Below are 23,185 nucleotides of genomic sequence, written 5' to 3'. Positions count from 1 at the left end.
AGAGAGAGAGAGAGAGAGAGAGAGAGAGACAATGACACAAAGAGATATAAAGAACGAATGACTGACCGCTTGTCACAGCTGAGTGGCCAAGTCCTCCCCAAGGCCACGAGAGGCCACTCAGAACCACGCATTACTCACCCCCCCCCCCCCCCCCCCACCACATCTCTCCCCATTCTTTCTTGGCTAGAGGGTTAATACTTCAACTCATCTCCCCCAACACGTATGTCGCGTGAAAGGGTTAAAGCCTCTTTCTATTTTAGTAACATCGGCGTTCTCAATGAACGGCTTATTGGGTATTTCTGGGCGATAAGTGTCAGGTGACCTTGACATTGAACATGTCCTGTCGCACAATGAGAAAAACTCCTTTTTACTACTAGGTTTTGTATGCTAAATTAGGCCGATGGATGTTGTAAGTATTTTACCTAAACACATAACATCAACACACACAATCTTCTTCTCTTTCTTTAACACATTAATTGGCGTATTCTGGAAAAAAGCGTGTTGAAGAATTTGACCAGAAAACTCGTCCTTCGAGGTCTCAGGTTTGAGAATTGTTGCCAAAATAAGGGACATTATTTAAGTCGATGGGTATTTTATTGAATTTGAAGGACGATTTTTCTGGCCAAATTTTTAAATACGTGTTTTTCAAGAACACGGCAGTGAACAGGTTAATCTTGCTGTTTTATGACAAAAGGGCGTAAATGTTACATGGTTGGTTTTGAGCTGTGAAATGGGTTTGAAATTTGAAGGATTTGTTTTTTATTGAGCTTTGAGCTTTTATATAGCGCAATATCCACTAAATGTGCTCAAAGCGCTTTACAAGGGGTCCCTGGTCCAGCAACATTTAACATGTAGGACGGGACATGCCGCCTGTTAGGCGATATTGCAATTTTTCGGACAAAAACAACGCTGTTAACGGCCAGGTACTCATTTTACACCTGAGTACGGTGAGAGAATGTTAGTAAAGAGCCTTTTCCAAGGACTCAACTATGCGCCGAGCGAGGCTCGAACCCAGGACCTTCCGATCCGAAAGCGAGTGTCATACCACTAGACCACATAGCCGCAGGATTTGTTTTATATTTCAAAATCAAAATCTTGTATGTCTGATAGTGTTAAAGTATGTTTACGCCCTTTTGTCATAAAATATGTCAACAGAATGAGCCTTCAGCGTACTAGATAATACATCAAACATTGTATAGATAGTTCGAAGTTGACGTCACTCTGGTCTTTGTTATTGTTTTTTGCCATCCGCGTTTTATGAGTTATTCTCACTAAAATGTATTAACCAGACTATAAACGTTCATGGTTGAACACGGTTTTGTGTGTTTGTCGTTATACTTCCGGATGGCAATGTTATGAGCTTCTTAGCCATAGATAGAAAGCGCTTGGCTAAGAAGCTCATAATATTGCCATCCGGAAGTATAACGGACCAAAACACAAAACTGTGTGTATCCATGAACGTTAATAGTCGGGTTAATACAGTTCAGTAAGCATTACTCACAAACGGGGATGGCAAAAAACAATAACAAAGACTTGAGTGACGTCATCTTCGAACTATCTATATATTGGCGTTTACGCCCTTTTATCATACAATATGACGACAGAATAAGCCTTCAGCGTACTAGATAAAACATCAGACATAGTATATTATTATTATTATTATGTTAGAAATCAATATAAAGCAATGTCGCTGTGGTTTGTTGTGGATTGGATATTCGTTGTTATGCCAATTACCATGTATCTTTGTGTGTGTGTGTGTGTGTGTGTGTGTGTGTGTGTGTGTATGTATGTGTGTGTATGTGTGTGTGTGGAGTATAACATTTTTTCCGACAGGGACTACGCTGTTAACGGCCAGGTACTCATTTTATAACTGAGTAAGGTGAGAGATTGTGAGTAAAGCGCCTTTACCAAGGACTCAACTATGCGCCGATGAAGCTCGAACCCAAGACTGTCCGATCTGAAAGCAAGTGTCATACCAGAAAACCACATAGCAGAACACAAAAAGTTGTGATAACGCCTAATCGTTAAGTGCTTCTTTGGGTTCCTTGTAAAGTGCCTTGAGCACGTTTGGCGGATATTGTTCTCAGCTCACTATATATGGAACTATATTGACGTCACCCAGCTGTTAGTTAATGTTTGTCGCCAGACATTTTTTATGAGTAGTTCTCACTAAGTTTAATATCAATCGGACTATAAACGTTCAAGGCTACACATAGTTTTGTGTGTTGGTACGTTATATCCGGCTGGCGGGTGTAATGAGTATTTTACATAAACGCATGGCATCAATACACTTTATATAGAACGAAGATGACGTCACTCAGGTCTTTGTTATTTTTTTTTGCCATCCATGTTTATGAGTAATTATATAATAATAATAATAATAATAATAATAATAATAATAATAATAATAATAATAATAATAATAATAATAATAATAATAATAATAATAATAATAATAATGCTGAAAACTTATATAGATAGTATGCGCTTGGCTAAGAATCTCATAACATTGCCATCCGGAAGTATAACGGACTAACACACAAAACTGTGTGTATCGATGAACGTTTATAGTCTGGTTAATACAGTTTAGTGAGAATTATTCATGAACGCGGATGGCAAAAAACAATAACAAAGACCTGAGTGACGTCATCTTCGAACTATCTATAGCGCTATAACTCCGAGACATCAGACTCAAAGCGCTTAAATTACAATTTACTTTGGCTCAAACATACTCATTCACACACACACACACACACACACACACACACACACACACACAACACGCACTACAGAAACCAGACAGACCGATCTTGCTTTTCATACCATCGACTAAAGACGAAACAAATATGTTTTAAGCGAACGTTTAAAAATAGACAAAGATTCTTTTTCACGAATATAACCATCCTATAAACGATCAAGGTTACACATTGTTTTGTGTATAGGTTCATTATATATCCGGATGGCAGTGTTGTGAGTTTCTTAGCCAAGCGCACAGCATATATCCACATCATCTTTGTTCTTCATGAAGCCTTCGTCGGACTATCAAAGTAAATGTAGGAATCAATATGAAGTCACGTGAATGTCGTCTCTTATAGATTGGACTGTCTGTTGTCAGTTACCAGATGGTGTGTGTGTGTGTGTGTGTGTGTGTGTGTGTGTGTGTGTGTGTGAGGATGTGTTTATATATGTGTGGCCTGTGTGTCAAAAATGATTTTAAAGTAAAGTACGAGTAGGTCAATCACCTCACTGCCAAAAACAATCAACAAAATGCGAGGGGGGGGGGGGGGGGGGGAAGCTGCGCATACTCAATGTCTCAATCGTTTCTATGTTACATGTTTGTGTTGATGATATTGGCTATTAAGCTTAAATACTGGCCAACTAACTTCGCTGCGTTTTGTGTGTGTTGAACCCATGACCTTAAGAAGTCGGGGAGAGAAGGCTCTAGTTAGACTAAGGTTTGAAGCGACTTTTTTGGGGGTCGTGGTTAGCTTTTACGGTAGAGTCACGATCTCCCCAGCATCACGTCTGACCAAAATAGTCCATAAAACACGTGAAATGAGTATCTATGCAGTATCTATTTTTAGAAAGAAAAACATAATTAGGGGAAGGGGGCCAGGAGTTCTGTCTGTGTCAACACCTGTTCCGGCATTAAATCGAGGTGTGTTTTGCGATAAGTTCTTACTAAATTGTAGTATCAATCAGGCTATAGATAGTATGCAGATGACGTCACTCAGGCCTTTGTTATTGTTTTTGCCATCCGCGTTTGTGAGTTGTTCTCACTAAACTGTATTAACAAGACTATAAAAGTTCATAGTTACACAGAGTTTGTGTGTTGGTCCGTTATACTTCCGGATGGCATTGTTGTGAACTCCTTGGCCAAGCGCATTCTATCTATAAACGTTATAGGTTACACACAGTTTTGTGTGTTGGTACGTTATACCCGGGTGGCGACTGTTGTGGGTGTTTTACTTAAAGGCATAGCATCAATATTGTTGACTATTAAATCAATGTTTCTCTATAAAAACTCACGTCATAATTCCGCTTTGAGGCGGTGAGTCACATTTGCGTGTTTATGTGTGTGTGTGTGTGTGTGTGTGTGTGTGTGTGTGTAGCTGGGGATATGTGTCGTGTGTATGTGTGTAGGGTATTATGTGTCGTGTGTATGTGTACGCGTGCGTGTCGTGGAGTAAATCGTGTTAAGATGACATTGTTTGATTTGACGTCACGCTTCAATGATCATACGACGTGAGCGAGGCTGTTTTTCCCCCAGTGTGAGCGAGATTGATTTTTTTTTTCCCTTGGCGTTTTTTCTGGTTTAAAACTTCTAGTACGTAGCTTAGCATCTCTCTTAACGCATCCCCCCCCCCCCCTTTTTTTTTTCTCTTTTTTATCTTTCTTTTTTTCTTTTTCTCTTTTTTTTTTTCTCTTTTTTATCTTTCTTTTTTTCTTTTTCTCTTTTTTTTTTTTCTCTTTTTTCTCTTTCTTTTTTTCTTTTTCTCTTTTTTTTTTTCTTTTTATCTTTTTTTTTCTTTTTATCTTTTTTTTTTCTTTTCTATTTTTCTTTTTGTCTATTTCTATTCTTTATGTTTGTATGTGTTAATAGGGATGAAACGTACGATGTAAAAAAAATGGTTCCTATTTCATTGGAAGTGTAAAACCACTCGTCGGAGGACTGAATACATACCTTATAATTGATCTATTGGTTTCAGAGTGATGCTATCTTATTTTCTAGTCTAAATATATGTTGGTCGTCAATAAAGATCATCCATCCTCGCTCTTTTACGTCCCGTAATCCCAAGAATCTGCCTGTACATCCTGCTACTGAAATAGCTATGCCACCTTTATGTAACCTATTCATTATTAGTACTCCGAGGTCTGGTTACATATACACTTCCAATGGTTTAAGAACCAAAAGAGTGGAGAGTTTGACGTCACGACTTTTCCTCCCTATTGTGTTTATCTCTAGATTATGTACTTTCCGTTATTGGCTAAATTAGAAATAAATAACAAATATTATGTTATAGATAGTATGCGCTTGGCTAAGAAGCTCAAAACATTGCCATCCGGAAGTATAACGGACCAACGCACAAAACTCTGTGTAACCATGAACTTTTATAATCTGGATATTACAGTTAAGTGTGAATTACTCATAAAAGTGGATGGCAAAAAACAATAACAAAGACATGAGTGACTTCATCTTCGTTCTATCTATAGTTTTGCGTTATTAGAATACAGTCTGTGGAAAAGAAGAAATAGCCAAATCATTTCTGACAGTTCTAGATCTTTCGGGTTTTACTAATGTTGCGTTTTAAAGTTTGGCGTCAGTTTAAACTTTTGACTTGGGTGTTTTATTTGATTTTGATATAAGAAGATGCAATAGACGCTTTATTTCTAACGTATGGTTTTGTCATTATTGTTGTTATCTATTGTTGTTGTGGTTGTTGTCGTCTTCGTCGTGGTTGTTGTTATTGTTTTATTTAAGAGAGCTTAAAGAGGGGAGGGGGGAGAGAGAGAGAGGGTGGAGAGAGAGAGAGAGAGAGAGAGAAAGAGAGAGAGAGAGAGAGAGAGAGAGGGTTGTAAAGAAAGAAAGAAAGAGAAGAAAGAGAAGAGAGAGAGAGAGAGAGAGAGAGAGAGAGAGAGAGATGTAAAAAAAGAGAGAGAGTGAGAATTAGTCTTTAATAATTGATCAAATTCAAATACTTTCATATACAGCCTGTGTTCCTATCATTCAAGGTTACAGACGGTACTGTAAAAATATTTAAAACAAGAAATCAATATAACATCAACAAAGACAAAAATCAAAACAAAACAAAACAAAACAAAGGCGGACAGGCAATGAAGAAAGAGACAACTACTAAACGGCCCATAACCTCACACAATCACAAGATTCGTTGGGTCACACATAATTTCACATGTTAACGGCCCGTACTCCAGAAAGACGCGTTTTTTTAAATTTGGTCAGAAAACTCGTCCTTCAAATATCGATCGATTTAAATGACCCTCATCTTGACTCGCGAAGTCTTCCATCCAGTCCCAGGTTTGAGAGGGTTTTTTTTTTTTTTTGCCAAGATGAGAGTCGTTTAAATCGATCGATATATGAAGGACGAGTTTTCTGACCAAATTTTTAAATACGCGTCATTGTGGAGAAGGGCAGTTACCAGGTTAATGTGAGGTCCCCATCCTTGATTGTCTTAATCACTGTTGGTGGTCCCCGTGGTGGTCCCTGACTGTGGTGGTCCCGACGTCTTCATAGGGGAATGTGACAGACTTTACAACCTTAGATTTAGTGCCAAATGAGATTGTGGGTTTAGTGCCAAAAACAAAAACGGTTTGCCATAAAAACTCAATAATAATATTGTCTTTTTTTCATAGCACTGATTTTACGCATCGCATTTGTTTTTATGGCTACATTAGCCAGCTTTCTCATGTTAGTTGAGTCCTTGGTAAAGTCTCTTTATTCTCATTCTCTCACCATACGCAGGTGTTTAATGAATACCTGGCCATTACCAGCATAATCTCTGTATGAAAAAATGTATTATCGCCTAATAGAACGCGTGTCTATCACAAAGTACTTTCCACCAAATCTAACAGACTCAGCAACCCATTCACGACTGGGTGGACAGGGGGGTCAGAAAAAATCTCGACCCGGGACCGATCTTGGACTCTTCAGTGTGAAGCGAGTGCTCTATCAACTGAGCTGTTGGGACCCCCCCCCCCCCTTACATTTCCATGTGCTTGAGGCATGGCGTACCCTATTATAGTAGGGCTATGGCTCGAGGCCATTGGTCACATTGTAAAGTGTGCTCAAAATACCTACATAGTGAAAAGTGTTCACAGCTTTTGAAATATCTAACATCACGATTGGTCATTTTGCTCAGCATGACACATGGGTATGCTTATAACTTTCATAAACAATGCAGCGTGTTTACATTTATTGAGAACTGGCCAATCGTTGTACAGCAACAACTCATGTGATTGATGACTAGGTTGGACGAAAACGAATATAGATCGCTGCCTCCTGGGTGTTCTCCAGCCCTCTGCTCTGCCGGACTCAGGATGAAATGGAAAAAAAATGATATATTAAATATTTTAGCCAGAAAACTCGTCCCTCAAATATCGATAGATTAAAATGACCATCATCTTGGCAAAAACTCTCAAACCTGAAAATTCATATGAAGTCCCAGGTTTGAGAGTTTTTTTGTGCCAGGATAAGGGTCATTTCCTGGTCATAATCTTTGTGTGGCTATGTGGTCTTGTGGTATGACACTCGCTTTCGGATCGGAAGGTCCTGAGTTCGAGCCTCGCTCGGCGCATAGTTGAGTCCTTGGAAAAGACTCTTTACCCACATTCTCTCACCGTACTCAGGTGTAAAATGAGTACCTGACCTTTAAAAGGGTTGCCTCTGTCCGATAAATTGTAATATCGCCTAACATGCGTCATGTCACGTCCTCCATGTTAAGTGTTGCTGTTGGCCAGGGACCCATTGTAAAGCGCATTGAGCATGTTTAGTGGATATTGCGCTATATAAAAGTTCAATTTTTTAAAAATTTCAATCGATTAATATTTGAAGGATGAGTTTTCTGGCCAAAATTTTTAATGCGAGTTTTTCATACTACGTCATTGTTGAATTCTTGGCTTTTTTCTCATTTCAGACAGAGAACTTTTACGTTATAAATTGATCAATAATAGGATTCAATAGTCTGATGTCACGTACGCCCAGCAACCAGCAGCTTGGTTCCAAACAAAGAAAATTTGTACTTTTTATTCTTCATGCTGGTTAAAACTTTTTCACATGTCATGAAATCAGAATGTATAAAAGTCAAAACATGATCAGATTTATGTTTTTCTCCTCTGGACACACTTTTATGCTCGTCGGACAATTGCTCCGCCATTGTTCCGATAGTTTAGAACCAGTTACTAAGTTACTATGAGTCATTACGAGGGAAATGACGTCACGACTGTTGAACCCTATTATTAAAATGACTTTTGACTTTTTGGGTCTAGTGGTATGACACTCGCTTTCAGATCGGAAGATCTTGGGTTCGAGCCTCGCTCGGCGCATAGTTGAGTCCTTGGAAAAGACTTAACTCACATTCTCTCACCGTACTCATGTGTAAAATGAGTACCTGATCGTCAACAGCGTTGTCTCTGTTGGAAAAAAATTGTAATATCGCCTCACAGGCGTTATGTCTCGTTTTACATGTTACGTGTTGCTGTTGGTCAGGGACCCTTTGTAAAGCGCTTTGAACACATTTTGTGGATATTGCGCTATATAAAAGCTCTAGTGTGTTTTTATAAAATCTCAGTCCTGAGTCATCCCAGGTTTAAAACTTTCTACCAAGTTTGACGTCATATTATTGAGTGATATTTGCATAAAATAAATATTCTGGCCAAAATAGAAAAAAAAAGTCTTTTTTTTTTGTAGATGTCAGATACCAGTATTATAGATAGTTCGAAGATGACGTCACTCAAGCCTTTGGTATTGTTTTTTTGTCATCCGCGTTTATGAGTAATGCTCACTGAACTGTATTAACCCGACTATAAACGTTCATGGATACACACAGTTTTGTGTGTTGGTCCGTTATACTTCCGGATGGCAATGTTATGAGCTTCTTAGCCAAGCCCATACTATCTATAGATAGTGCGAAGATGACGTCACTCGGGTCTTTGTTATTGTTTTTTGCCATCCGCGTTTGTGAGTAATGCTCACTGAACTGTATTAACCAGACTATAAACGTTCAAGGTTACACACAGTTTTGTGTGTTGGTCCGTTGTACTTCCGGATGGTAATGCTATGAGCTTCTTAGCCAAGCGAATACTATCTTTTGATGTCACAAAAGGTGTAATTTGGCATTTTACGATCCAAGATGGCGTTTGATGTCAATAGAAAGGTCTGTGTATCCAAGAGCCCAACGTGTCACAAAAGATGTGATTTAGCCTCATAAAAACCGTGTCCACACGGAGAACGGCCAATGTTTTCCTCTTTTGACCGCCGGCTATCTCGTGACCTCTGGCCTTGTTGGAAATAATTGTCGTGTCACCTTACAACTACAACTGGCCTTTTACATCGATTGCCAGGTGTTCTTATACAATGAATGATGATGACGTCACTCTGCTCTTTCTTATTGCTTTTAGACCGCCAATTCAATTGGGTGACTTAAGTTCTGACTATATATATATATTTTTATTTTTTTTAGATAAAATAAAATTCCCTATATCCATCCCATAGGGGAAATTTGTCTCTAGGGCCCATTCCATGGGAAGAGTGGAATAACCCGGGCGTTAGCCGCAGTGCAGCGCCACAAATTGAGCTAAGGCGAAGTGACTCGCTCAAGGCCACACAGCAGCGGGGGATCGAACTCGGTACCTTTCGGATGCGAAGCAAAGACCTTACTTCTGAGCCCAGACAATAAACACAGTTCTGTGTTTTGTTACAATTTTATTGATCCGGCGAGCAGAAGTATTGAGTATTTATAATTTACCCAAACCCGTAGCACAGACACGATATTTTGACTCCAATAATTCTGAACTTGTGCGGTCATGTGGTCAAGTGGTATGACACTCGCTTTCGGATCGGAAGGTCCTGGGTTCGAGCCACGCTCAGCGCATAGTTGAGTCATTGGAAAAGACTCTTTACTCACATTCTCTCACCGTACTCAGGTGTAAAATGAGTACCTGGTCGTTAACAGCGTTGTCATTATCCGAAAAATTGTAATATCGCCAAACAGGCGAAAAAACAATAACAAAGACCTGAGTGACGTCATCTTCGTTCTATCTATAGCAACTACAATTTTTATCTCCCAAAAATCATAATACAAGGCAACAATTATATTTTTCTTTTAAAACAAAAAAGAATTATTTTTTTTTTAAACCTAAAAGTGAATTGTGTTCAATAGTTCAACCAATGGGATCCGTTTGTCTCCAAGAGCACTACTCACCAAAAACTCTCATTTCACTTTCTATTGGCAAACGTCATCTTGTATCGTGGGTAATGTTTATGGAAGTGTCAGGCGACGGAGTCTATGAATTCTACGCCCCCTTATTGCTCTATAGATAGTATGCGCTTGGCTAAGAAGTTCACAACATTGCCATCCGGAAGTATAACGAACCAACATACAAAACTATGTGTAATCATGAAAGTTTATAGTCTGGATAATACCGTTTAGTGAGTATTACTCAGAAACGCGGATGGCAAAAAGCAATAACAAAGACCTGAGTGACGTCATCTTCATTCTACCAATATATGACATAGTCACTGGTCAAGGGATTGACCGTAGCCTTCGTGAACTTGCCGGACATTCGATTCGGACTTGTGGTTTGATGTCATTTCTAGGGTTAGTGCAGCGCCAGGTAATTTAATTTGTCGTTGGGAAAGCTCTGGAAACCAATTAATAGCTAAGAAAAGTCATGACATCACCTTATTTTGTTGGTTCCAAAATCATTGGAAGTGTGTATGTACCCACGCCTTCGGAGGACTAATAATGAATAGGTTAGATATTGATACATAAAAGTGGGATAACTATTTCAGCGGCAGGATGTATAGACAGATTCTAAGGAACACGGGACGTAAAAAACAGAGGATGGATGATCTTTATTGACGACCAGCATTTAGTTAAACTAGAAAATAAGACGCCATCACTCTAAAACCTTAAGATGAATTACACAAGTTATGTATTCAGTCCTCTGGAAGAGTAGTTTTACACTTTCATTGAAATAGGAACCAGTTTTTTTACATCAAGCTTTTCTTCCCTATTAACTCATCCCATTGGTTGAATTATTGAATACAACTCACGACTTGCTTTCATTTTGGTGTTCTGGCCTTGTATTTTGACGTCAGTTTTTAATCTATGCGTTTTCAAATGCTACTAACTTTGACATTTTCTGAAATTTTGACAAATCCAATCGTCTTAACCAGGACTCGAACCCAGTACCATTGGATCTACAGGAGAGCTTACCGTTACGCCATGGTCTTGTCCCAGCAGGTAGGCAGTGAAACGCCAGGCCAGTGGACAATGACGGGACAGTAAGGTCTTGTTATGATGTATCACAGGTGTCATCGATGTGTAACCAAACCATAACAACTGGTGGACGGTGAGAGACAGAATGATTGTGTATTTGTGTGTGTGAGAGAGAGAGAGAGAGGAGAAGAGAGAAGAAGAGAGAGAGAGGAGAGAGAGAGAAGAAAAGAGAGAGAGAGAGAGAGAGAAAAGAAAGGAGAGGAAGAGAAGAGAAGAGGAGGAAAGAGAAGAGAGAGAGAGAGAGAGAGAGAGAGAGAAGAGAGAGAGAAGAGAGAGAAGAGAGAGAGAGAGAGGAGGAGAAGAGAGAGAGAGAGAGAGAAGAGAGAGAGAGAGGAGAGAAGAGAGAGAGAGAGAGGAGAGAGAGAGAGAGAGAGAGAGAGAGAGAGAGAAAGGAGAGAGAGATGAAGATCATGAGAGATAGAGAGAGAGAGAGAAAGAGGAGAGAGAGAGAGAAAGGAGAGAAGGAGAGAAGATAGGATCTATCTATCATCTATCTCTATCTATCTATCTATCTATCATATATACTATATTATATCATCTATTATTATATATACTATTATATTATATATATATCTATTATCTATTATATCTATCTCTATCTATCTACTCTCTCTCACTATCTCTCTCTCTCTCTCTATCATCTATCTATCTATCTTTATCTATCTATCTATCTTCTATCTATCTATCTTCTATTAATTATCTCCTTCTCTCTCTCTCTCCCTCTCCATATCTCATCTACTCTCTCTCTATTCTCTTCTCTTAAATTAATTTCCAACCACACCGCAAACATAGCTATTATCACTATGAAAACAAAAAACAAAAACAAAAACAAAACCAAACCAAACCAGACAGAAGGGAAAGGTAATAAAGACTAGTCTTTCTCTTTGATTGTGTCCATAACTCGTCCATGGTCCATACATCCTCTCTCCATCTCCTTCAGGCTTGCCAGGTTTTTTTGGAAGAAAATGCTAAAATTTAAAAAATTTAAAATTTAAAAAAAATATCAATTTTTTGTTTGTCTTTTTATGCCAAGTATTTTAAGGCGTCACGTCACCTCTTGTGTTATATGCGCATTGAAGGTCGTATAAATTTAGATATATATTTTTTACCAGGCAGACATGAGAATTTCACGATGTCTGTCAGTGAAGGGTGAAAATAATTTGTTAACTTTGAGTCATCATTATGTTATGAATTGTCCATGAAATAGAATCTAAATTTAAGTCATTTTTAATCAAATGCCCCCTCAGCCCCCTCCCCCCCCCCCCCCCCCCCCATCCCCCATCTCCAAATATGAAAACCCAATTATTATTCCATGGCCAAACGATTTTCTTACAATGCCAAGATCTTTTGTAATTTGGCATTGAAAAGGCCAAAGTTTCATCCTTGATCCTGTGTTCATTGTTCCCCCTACAATATTCTCATTTCCCGAATAAAATTCACAACAGCCTATTCTTGCGAGAGCCTTTCTGTGTTTACGGAATTGTCGTCTGCTATTTCTTTTTATTTCTTTTGTTTCCTTTTTAAATTCCAGTTTTTTAATGAAATCGTTTTCCAAGCAGACGGCAGGCACGCGCCATTACTGAAGACGACGCATGTTTAGCAGCTGCTCTCTCTCTCTCTCTCTCTCTCTCTCTCTCTCTCTCTCTCTCTCTCTCTCTCTCTCTCTCTCTCTCTCTCTTCTATCTCTCTCTCTACCTTCTCTCCTCTCTATCTCTCTCTCACTCTCTCTATCTATCTCTCTTCCTTCTCTGTGTGTGTGTGTGTGGTGGTGTGTGTCTGTGTGTTTTAATATGTGGGATATTCACCCTTACAAAAGCACATATTTTCCCCCACACACACTAACACACGCATACACAAACACAGAGTAAGAGAAAGAAATGAAGATTATATATATATATATATATATATATATATATATATATATATATATATATATATATATATATATATATATACATATAGAGACAGAGATAGATAGATAGACAGAGAGAGAGAGAGAGAGATAGAGAGAGAGAGATAGAGATAGAGATAGAGAGAGATAGAGATAGAGAGAGAGATAGAGAGATAGAGATAGAGAGAGATAGATAGATAGATGGATAGAGAGAGAGAGATAGATAGATGGATAGAGAGAGAGAGATAGATAGATAGAGAGAGATAGATAGATAGATCGAGAGAGAGTGAGAGAGAGAGAGAGAGATAGATAGATAGAGAGAGATGTATATTTGCTTTTCCTATCGATTATAAAATAAACTATCTGACATTTTATTTCAATAAATTCTCCACAAGGCTAATCATAACGGAGCAAAAAGTCAGTCGCGATGTCACCTTGACCTGGGATTAGTAATAGCTCAGAGTAGATATAGGTAGATGGTAAGAGTAAAATGCCAAACTCTCACAAAACACATTTTATTTCATTTTGGGCACAAATCATTTCCTTCAAACATTCATACTGCCATATTTAAAAAAATTAAAATTGAGCTTTTTATAGCGCAATATCCTCTAAATATGCTCAAAGCGCTTTACAAGGGGTCCCCGGTTAACAGCAACATTTAACATGTAGGACGGAACATAACGCCTGTTAGACGATATTACAATTTTTCGGACAAAGACAGCGCTGTTAACGGCCAGGTACTCAGTTTACACCTGAGTACGGTGAGAGAAAGTGAGTAAAGAGCCTTTTCCAAGGACCCAACTATGCGCCGAGCGCGAGGCTCGAACCCAGGACCTGATCCAAAACGAGTGTCATACCACTAGACCACATAGCCGCACCATATTTTAAAATTTGGCCAGAAAACTCGTCGTTCAAATATCGATCGATTTAAATGACCCTCATCTTGACCAAAAAAAACCCCCTCTGAAACCTGGGACTTCGGCGAAGTTATTATCATTACTATTATCATTACTATCATCACCCTCATCATTAAATTCTTCACCAATGTCATATTGAGCATAGCTATTAGGGCTCAGCTGTATGCTATCTGCTTCATAACCGAAAGGTACCGAGTTCGGATACCCGCTGCTCTGTGTGGCCTTGAGCAAGTCACCTCTCTCTCTCTCTCTCTCTCTCTCTCTCTCTCTCTCTCTCTCTAGCTCAGTTTGCGGCGCTTCACTGCGGCTAACGCTTGGGTTATTCCAGTCTTCCCTGGGGGTAGACCCTAAAGACAAATTTCCCTATAGGATGAAGAAAGAGAATGCATTTATTGTTATAAATTCTTTATGGTCACCATCGGTTATTTTTTCTTTTAATTTTTAACTTTTTTTTATTATCATCACATCCACATTAAAAAGTATTTTCTTTTATTCTTTCAATTGAGCTTTTATATAGCGCAATATCCACTTAACGTGCTCAAAGCGCTTTACATGGGATCCATGGCCAACAGCAACACTTAACATGTAGGACGGGACATGACGCCTGTTAGGCGATATTTAAAAAATTTTTCGGACAGAGACACAACGCTGTTCACGGTCAGGTACTCATTTTACATCTAAGTACGGTGAGAGAATGTGAGTAAAGAGCCTTTTCCAGGGACTCAATTATGCGCCTAGCGAAGCTCGAACCCAGGCCTTTCCGATCCGAAAGCGAGTGTTATACCACAAGACCACATAGCCGCACATAGCCGTCTTTGTCTATACCAGTGAAATGATTATTTCATTGTTAACTGGAAAAACTGTTCGATTTGTTGTGCACTCTTTTGACAAACCGTCTAAAACTAAACTTTAGGTCTTCAAGATCGTGGTTTGTTGTAAGATCTTCCAAAAAGAAAAAAAAAACAACCCACTAAACACACACACACACACACACACACACACACACACACACACTCACACGCACACTCACTCACTCATTCATTCACTCGCACTCATGCACAGATCTTTTCAAATTCACACACATATTATAATAATAAAGAAAAATAATGTTTCTTTTTTTCCCAATCGTGCGTTGTTGTAAGAGCTTCCAAAAGGACAAGAAAAACACTAAACACTCACATAAGCACACACACACACACACTCACACACTGACTCACTCATTCATTCACTCGCACTCATGCACAGATCCTTTCAAATTCACACACATATAATATTATTATAATAAAGAAAAAGAATGTTTGTTTTTTTATTCCCAATCGTCACAACGGGCCAGTTTTACATCCTAGAACAAAGAAGTGGAGAAAAGTTGAGAATCAATTTTCGTGAGAAATTCTCCAAGACAAAGCTGAGAATTATATCGACCCTTATTCTCAATCGATGCTTAATTGACTAATTACGAAACACGTTCTACGCATGCGTCACGCCCTCATTACTGTAACTGTCATACTCGGGGTTAAAAATAACTCCTATTTAAAATTATGGCCAGAAAACTCGTCCTTCAAATTTCAAACGATTAAAATAACCTTCATCTAGGCAAAAAAAAATCTCAAACCTGAGACTTCCGTGAAGACGTTATTGAAGTCTCAGGTTGGACAGTTTTTTATCAAAGGGAGGTCGTGCTAATCCACTGATGTTTGGATGACGAATTTTCCGGCCAAAATTTTAAATACGAGTTTTTAATTTTTCAGAATTTGGCATGATAACACATAATGTGGTAACATTGACAAAATATTTCTACGACACAGGAACTTAGAGCTTTTTAACGTAAAATGTGCAACGCCGTCTTAAGCTTGTGTTACATGGGGGTAAACTTGGTACTTAAATACAATTGGCACTTAGATAACCACGCCTCTCGGACAGTCGTCATCATGTAAACAATGGCAGTGATTGGTAAACATAGCAAACTACACAGGTTTTACTATCGATGGTATGTGTCTAAGTAAAATACCCAATGTTCTACCGTTTGTTCAATAAAACCAACACAGAAATCTATGTGTAAACGTAACCGTTTATAATACGAGTAATATGATCGAAATGAGATCATCTGTTTCTATGAGCACTACAAACGGCAACGCAATTTTCACTTTCTTTTGGTAATCGTCACTTGTAAAATCAATGACAAACAGTCTCGTGATGGAAACTCCTACCCATCTTTAGAGTGAATGAAGATGATGCCACACATCTATTTAATATTGGTTCTTAGACCACCAGTTTGGGTGATTAGTTCTCACTACATTCTATCAATCGGACACTAAACGTAGTTTTGTGTGTTAGTACAATTGATCAGGTGGGCAGGGTTTGTGAGTAGTTTTACTCAAACGCATAGCATTATAAGTTAACAAGGGGCGCCTTTGCAGTACAAAACACGATCTCATTCATTCCAGCATCAAGCCGGCTCGTTAGGATCTGAACCAAGGCCTGGGGGGGGGGGGGGGGGATGTTTTGTGTGTTTTGTTTCGTAACACAGGTCAATAATTAATTTGGTGAGATGTCTGGTGTATAGACTTGACACGGACTGTTGTCTTGTACTGTATCGACCGAAGTAAAGGGAGAGAAGTAGGACTGTAGATGCGGTCTTGTAATAGGGAAGAAAAGTGGTGACGTCACATCCTCCACTCATTTGGTTCTTACATCCTTGGAAGTGTGTATGTATGTAACCAGTCCTTCGGAGTACTAATAATGAATATGTTGCATAAAGGTGACATAACTATTCGAGGAGGAGAATGTATAGACAGATTTTAAATATTACGGGACGTATAAGAGAGATAATGGATGATATTTATTGACAACCAGCATATAGATAGTATGCGCTTGGCTAAGAAGCTCATAACATTGCCATCCGGAAGTAAAACGGACCAACACACTAAAATGTGTGTATCCATGAACATTTATAGTCGGGTTAATACAGTTCAGTGAGCATTACTCTTAAACGCGGATGGCAAAAAACAATAACAAAGATCTGAGTGACGTCATCTTCGAACTATCTATAGATAACCTAAATTGTAATGGACTCATTCATCATCATCATCACTCCTTTTCACCTTCATCATCATCTCACAGATCAACATCACTGCCTTTTCCACCCTGGTCAGGTTATAGGCCAAGACAAACAGTTTCCATCCTTCTTTATCCTGAGCTAACTTTTTTTTTTATCTCATGCCATGTCTTACCACTTATCTGTATATCAGCTTCTTTAATTCCAGTGGGTGTCGCTTACTCCAAGTATATGCATCCTGTATCTTATCATCTCAGTCACTTGAGATCTTTTCCTGCTTCATACATGGTGCGAACGTTCCACGACGCAATTCGAAGCTGCTTGTTTGGCGAAGACGTCATCGGGTCAGCAGAGTCCTTTCGGCTTTGTCTGTTGTCCTTCATAAATTCTGTCATTGTTGTAATGGAAACACTCTCAAACCAACGTAAAAAAATATATTGTACATGACAACAATGTTAAATCAAGCCCATAATACCTTTCAACAGTCGTAAAGTCACTTCCTTCCTAATGACGCATGGTAACTTAATAACACTGGCTCTAAACTATCGGAACAATGGCGGACGCCGTATGAAATATTTCTACGGCGAGCATAAAAGCGTATCCAGAGGGAAAATAAAAACATAAATTTGATCATGTTTTGACTTTTACACATTCTGATCACAAGGCATATGAAAAGTTCTAGCCAGCATGAAGAATAAAAAGTAATGATTTTCTTTGTTTAGAACCAAGATGACCGCCGTTGCCGGGCGGCGTGACATCATACTATTGAATCCAATTGCGTTAAGTTATCAGACCTGCAAATATGTATACGTCGGAGTCGGGATGCCGTCGTATTAGACTGGTATCTGGGTGGGATTAAATGAAAATAAAAAAATAAATTCACTTTCTTCATTCCAAGGGGGGAATTTGTTTGACAGTTCAATCCCCTGATAGACACCGAGATAATTCAGGCGTAAGCCGCAGTGCAGTGCCGCCAAGTGCAGTGTCTTATCCAGTCCATCATCTCACCCAGCAACAGATTATTTCTGTCGTTAATGCGGGCTTTTCATAGCAATATTTTCCATACGTTAAAAGTGAAGAGCGCACAGCAGGAAAACCCGTGTTCTGGGAGAATAATGTGTGTGTTTGTCTGTGCGTGTGTTTGCTTGTTTGTTTAATTGTCCGTTATTTCTCTCTCTCTCTCTCTCTCTCTCTCTCTCTCTCTCTCTCTCTCTCTCCCTCATCTATCTATCTATCTATCTCTTTCGTTCTCTTCTCTCTCTCTCTCTCTCTCTCTCTCTCTCTCTCTCTCTCTCTCTCTCTCTCTCTCTCTATCTATCTATCTATCTCTATCTCTCTCTCTTGTTTATTCGTCTTTCTCTCTCTCTCTCTCTCTCTCTCTATATATATATATATATATATATATATATATATATATAATATACATGTGTGTGTGCGCGTATGTGTGTGTGTGTGTGTGTGTGTGTGTGTGTGTGTGTGTGTTTGGAATAGGAACGACTTTTTAATCGAGAGTTTGGGTCTGTTGTATATGTTTTGAAAGAAGGAGGTCAGATATAAGTGGTTTTGGAGGAAGGAAAGACGGAAGGGGGAGGAGAAAGGAGAGAGAGAGAGAGAAAGAGAGAGAGAGAGAGAGAGAGAGAGAGAGAGAGTGACGGCTTATGTGTGTGTTTGTGTGTGTGTGTGTGTGTGTGTGTGTGTGTGTGTTTCCGGAGGAGTGTAGTTAAGTGCAGAGATCATGAGTCGTGAGATATCTACTGTTTAGATATGGCCGATATATACAGATAATCCCTTCAGCTACTGAAGACTAAGGGGCATGGAATTTACGTCATGCTGGCATACAGGGTCGGGGGTCATGTAACACAGAGTCAATCCTCATGTAAATAATGACCCTTTACAGGGTCATTTTACTCTTAAAGTGTAGATAGATAGAATCTTCACGTCACTGGGGTCTTTATTATTGTTTTTTGCCATCCACGTTTATGATTAGTTCTCACTTAACTGTATTGTCCAGACTATAAAAGTTCATGGTTACACAGAGTTTTGTGTGTTGGTCCGTTATACTGCCGGATGGCAATGTTGTAAACTTCTTAGCCTAGTGCATACTATCTATAATGAGACGACATTCAAAACCCCAAAAATAAGTTAACACTCTCAAACAATCCCGAAAAATCCTAATCTATTTTTGGAATGCAAAGAATCACCAAAGAAAAATTGAAGTTTCAAAACGCTCAGAGTATTGTTCTATGACGCAAATGAAAAGTATTTTCCTACTAGTATATCTAGCTGTCCGTTCAATGAAGATGATGATGAGTAAATCAACTCACTTTTCATGATTCAAGTGTTGAATGAAATTTTAACTCAATTTCTATCACCTTTATAGACAATATATATTTCGACTTCATAAGAGATCTCAACAGAGCTTTTTATTTGGGCAAGGAGAGATATTTTCTTCAAGTATTATATTATATATTTTGCTCGTAGAATTCTCTCCCAATGTTACGAACGGAAAATAGTTCGTATGAATTTTAAGAACTTGATTGTATTCAAAATAATAAGAGGAACTACTAATTGGTATGGATTCAATGCAAGTACCCCTTCCTCATTGTCATACTCGATAACCGGAAAGTTGACACACAATCTACGTGCTAAAAATAATGGCGTCTGTTTTTGATGGGATTGACGAAACACATTTGATTTGTCGATATAATCAACACGATGTCTAATCCATCTCATAACACACCCAAACCATCTTCACGTCAATTGTAAACACCGTGGAAAATTTGGTGATGATTTGTCCAGTGGTTTTGGAGACCTAGTGTAACTGAAAATCCAATTTGCCAAATATATGCTAAGAAATATTTTACTGGTGCCACATAGTAATGATATACGCAGCTGCTCATAGAGTTCAAAGTTCAAAATTTCAAAACCGTTATTTAGATCTATTTATAATCTAATTATATCATGATATAGTATTTGCATTTTATGAAATCGTCCTGTATTTTGTAGTTTTTACCAAGAGAGCTGTAAGAGCGATGCGACTCGAGCTTCATCCGACGTTCTTTGGTGAAAACAGTTTAGATTGTTTCTGATCTGTTTTTAAAGAAGAAATAAGAAACATTTTGAATTTGACTTGAAGGGGTTAAACATGTGGATGTGGAAGGGTCAAATTGAGGACGGTTCGTTTGTTGACCCCATGCCATAGGAGATGTTGTACTTTGCTGAATGTTTCCTGGCTCATAGTTATCTTCTAGTGTCGGTTGAGTTCTACACCACCCACTCATTTATATCGTCATATTTGCCAGGGTACCAAACACATGTCTGTATCAGGACGTTTTACTGTATGTGAAGCAGTGTAAATGTTGCTGCTCGAAGCTCAAAGAAATAAATTATAACAATGTGAAATTGAATGTCCGCTTCAATTTAATATACGAAAACAAATAAATGGACGTTCAGGTCTCCCCTTTATCACAAAACAGGATGAATTGAACACTAAATTTATCTCATTTGTCTGTAGTGTTTCATTCATCCTGTTTTGTTGATAAAGGGGAAACCCGAAACGTCCATTTTTCTGATTTTGTATATTAAATTGAAGCTTACGTTCAATTTCACATTGTTATTTATTTGTGTTTGAAGCAAATAATTTCTCACCAAAATCAAAAAAAATGTATATAAGGATAAAATAAGATTCTTGCACTTTTGCTTCTTTTTTCTTTTTTTTTTAAATTCCGGACGCATTTGCGTGAGTACTTGCTATCAGTTTGTAGGGCATCTGAGCATCTGAAAGGTCAGAATATTGCCCAAAATATTTAACAAATGACATTTTAAAACATTTGGTCAGAAGTATCGTCTATCAAATATCGACCGATGATTAAAATGACCTCATTTTGTTTAAAATCGCTCAAACCTGGGACTTCCTTAAGTCCCAAGTTTGAGAGTTTTTGACAAGATGATCTAGTGCTTATTGCACTTATATTTAACGCTCAAAATGCTGGAGGGGATGGGGGATCATTTAGAAAGGTTTTACGTTTAGAGTCTGTTTATTTCAAATAACTTTATTTGTCTCAATGCAAGAATTTTGAACTGTCGAGGCTGAATTCCAATGCTCTAAAAGTTTCTCTCTTTTTGTCTTCCAGGGAATAATGACGTGTTTGTGACAATCCATCTAGGGAAGGAAAAATACCAGACGTCCACGATCAAGAATGCCTTACATCCAGAGTGGTTTGAAGAATGCGACCTGTAAGTATATATGTGACCCTTCGCCTCAAAACGGTCTTAAGTCGGGATGGTTAAGATGTTGAAAATTGAATTTATAATCAGAAATATCAGACTTGTTTTGAGTTTGTATGTTTTATTGAGGAGAATGGATGCCATGTTTTAGGGTGCTAATGCCAACAATTTATATTTTTGACCAGTTTAACATTAAATTCGGCTTTTAAGAATCTGGTTCATTCCGACATAATACCGTTTTGAGACGATGGGTCACATATAGTATAAAAATAGAAACACGTAGAGAATTAAATAGATAGTTACTTCCTTACCGAGGCCTTTAACTCTGGCTGGTGCATGAAAGGGCCATCGACGAATCCCCACCATCTTCTCCGGCCTTGTGCCACCTTGTCGGCGTCCCTCCATTTGAAGCCTTCAGTTTTTAGACCCTAAATCAATGCCTTCTCCATCTGTAATTACCTAGGCCGCCCTCTTTTCCTCGTTCCCTGCGTGTTCCATGGAAGAGCCTGCCTAGTAATGTTTGATGCAGGCCTTCTCAGGTCTGTGGCCCAGTCATTGCCATCTCCTCCTCTTGATTTCTGCCTCTATTTCTTCTTGGCCTCTCATTTCCCATAGATCTGCATTTCTAATTTTGTCATGCCATTTAATGTGTAACGTATTGATTTAGATTTGAATGTTTATTTAGCACATTTCTCTGTATTTTCCATGCTCAATGTGCTGCACAATGTTTTATTTATCTCCCCCCCCCCCCCCCCCCCCCCCGGTACTACATGAAACCAAATGTTCGTTTCATACAATTCACTCCGCTTGTGTAATGCTTTTAGTTGTTGTTTTTTTGTGTGTTGTCTTCGTGATAGTGTCTTACAATAACTGACACTGCCTATAATCAGGTAATCATTTACACTTGAGTGGATTGGGGTAATACGTATAAAGAGCGGCACGACGATGGGCCAGAATTTTTGCAAGCAATGTCACCCGTCTGGTCGCTGACCACGCTAAGCATGGTTTTATTTCGATGCATGACGAGAGTCCATAGACAGGAATCACCTACACCGTCTTATACTTACCTATAGATATATAATGTAGTCCTTCAGAGCCATGAGGGCCCATGGAGCAGGAGTTTATCCCGGTTTCCATAGCGTGAAACAGACAATAATGATAGATTTGGATAGGATACTAGTCTATCGCAAAGTACTTTCCGCCAGACACATCTACCCAATCACTGCACAAAAAAATCTCGACTGCACCCGGGATCGATCTCGGTACCTTTGCTTGTGAAGTGAGTGCTCTACCAACTGAGCTATCGGGACCCCCCCCCCCCCCCAAGTATATTATAATGAAATTGTATCTTATGTTTCCTTTCCTCCCCCCCCCCCCCCCCCCCGCCCCCAAGTATATTATAATGTAATTGTTGTGTCTTACGCTCCTCCCTCCTCCCCCCCCCCCCCCAAGTATATATTATAATGTAATTGTGTCTTATGCCTCCCCCCCCCCCCCCAAGTATATTATAATGTAATTGTTATGTCCTATGCTTCCTCCTCAGACCCATTCCGTTCCTTCAAGCAGAGATCGAGGTGACCTTGTACCACCGAGGAGTCCTGTCTGACGACTTCCTGGGCTACGCGTCCATCCCTCTGTGGTCGAACCTCAACAACTCGGCACCCCAGGGGAGCCAAAGCCAGTACGTATGACGTTTGGAAGAGGATTGGCAATGGCATTTTGTATAGGGAATGAGATTAGCGGAAGAGTAGCGTCCCTTCATTGGACATCACCTTACAGAGAGAACGTCAACATGTTTTTTTCGCATGCGTCTCTCTCGTCCTCGCTTTCGGTGAAGTGTCTCCGGAAGCGAGGACTAGAGACGCATGCGCACAACCAACATGACGTTCTCTCTCTAATAACTTTTCCGCCGGTGACGTCCAATCAAGGGACGCTACTCTTCCGCTAATCTCATTCCCTATGAGTGCCTCACAAACAAACAAACAAACAAAAGAAAAAAATTAAAGTTAACGAGGACTTTTATAAACTTAACTCACTCAACCCTAACACCGACTATATCCGTAGTTTGCCCGGGTTA

The 23,185-nt window shown here is 39.1% G+C and overlaps 1 protein-coding gene across 3 annotated transcripts in view; it reads left to right on the top strand.

The window, feature by feature from the left end:
* LOC144978095 (uncharacterized) overlaps window positions 1-23,185 on the top strand; it is a 182,164-nt gene that overhangs the window by 131,286 nt on the left and 27,693 nt on the right. For all 3 annotated transcript variants that reach the window (XM_078923675.1, XM_078923674.1, XM_078923673.1), the window contains exons 4-5: window positions 21,015-21,117; window positions 22,652-22,789. In XM_078923675.1, coding sequence (XP_078779801.1) covers window positions 21,015-21,117; window positions 22,652-22,789 — 241 coding nt within the window. The remainder of the gene's footprint in view (window positions 1-21,014; window positions 21,118-22,651; window positions 22,790-23,185) is intronic.

The sequence above is a fragment of the Berghia stephanieae genome, chromosome 8, assembly GCF_034508935.2.
Source record: "Berghia stephanieae isolate SIO BIC M18660-M18661 chromosome 8, UCSD_Bste_1.3, whole genome shotgun sequence".
Lineage (NCBI taxonomy): Eukaryota > Metazoa > Mollusca > Gastropoda > Nudibranchia > Aeolidiidae > Berghia > Berghia stephanieae.
The sequence above is the reverse complement of the archived record's forward strand: the minus strand, read 5'-3'. Positions and strand labels throughout refer to the sequence as shown.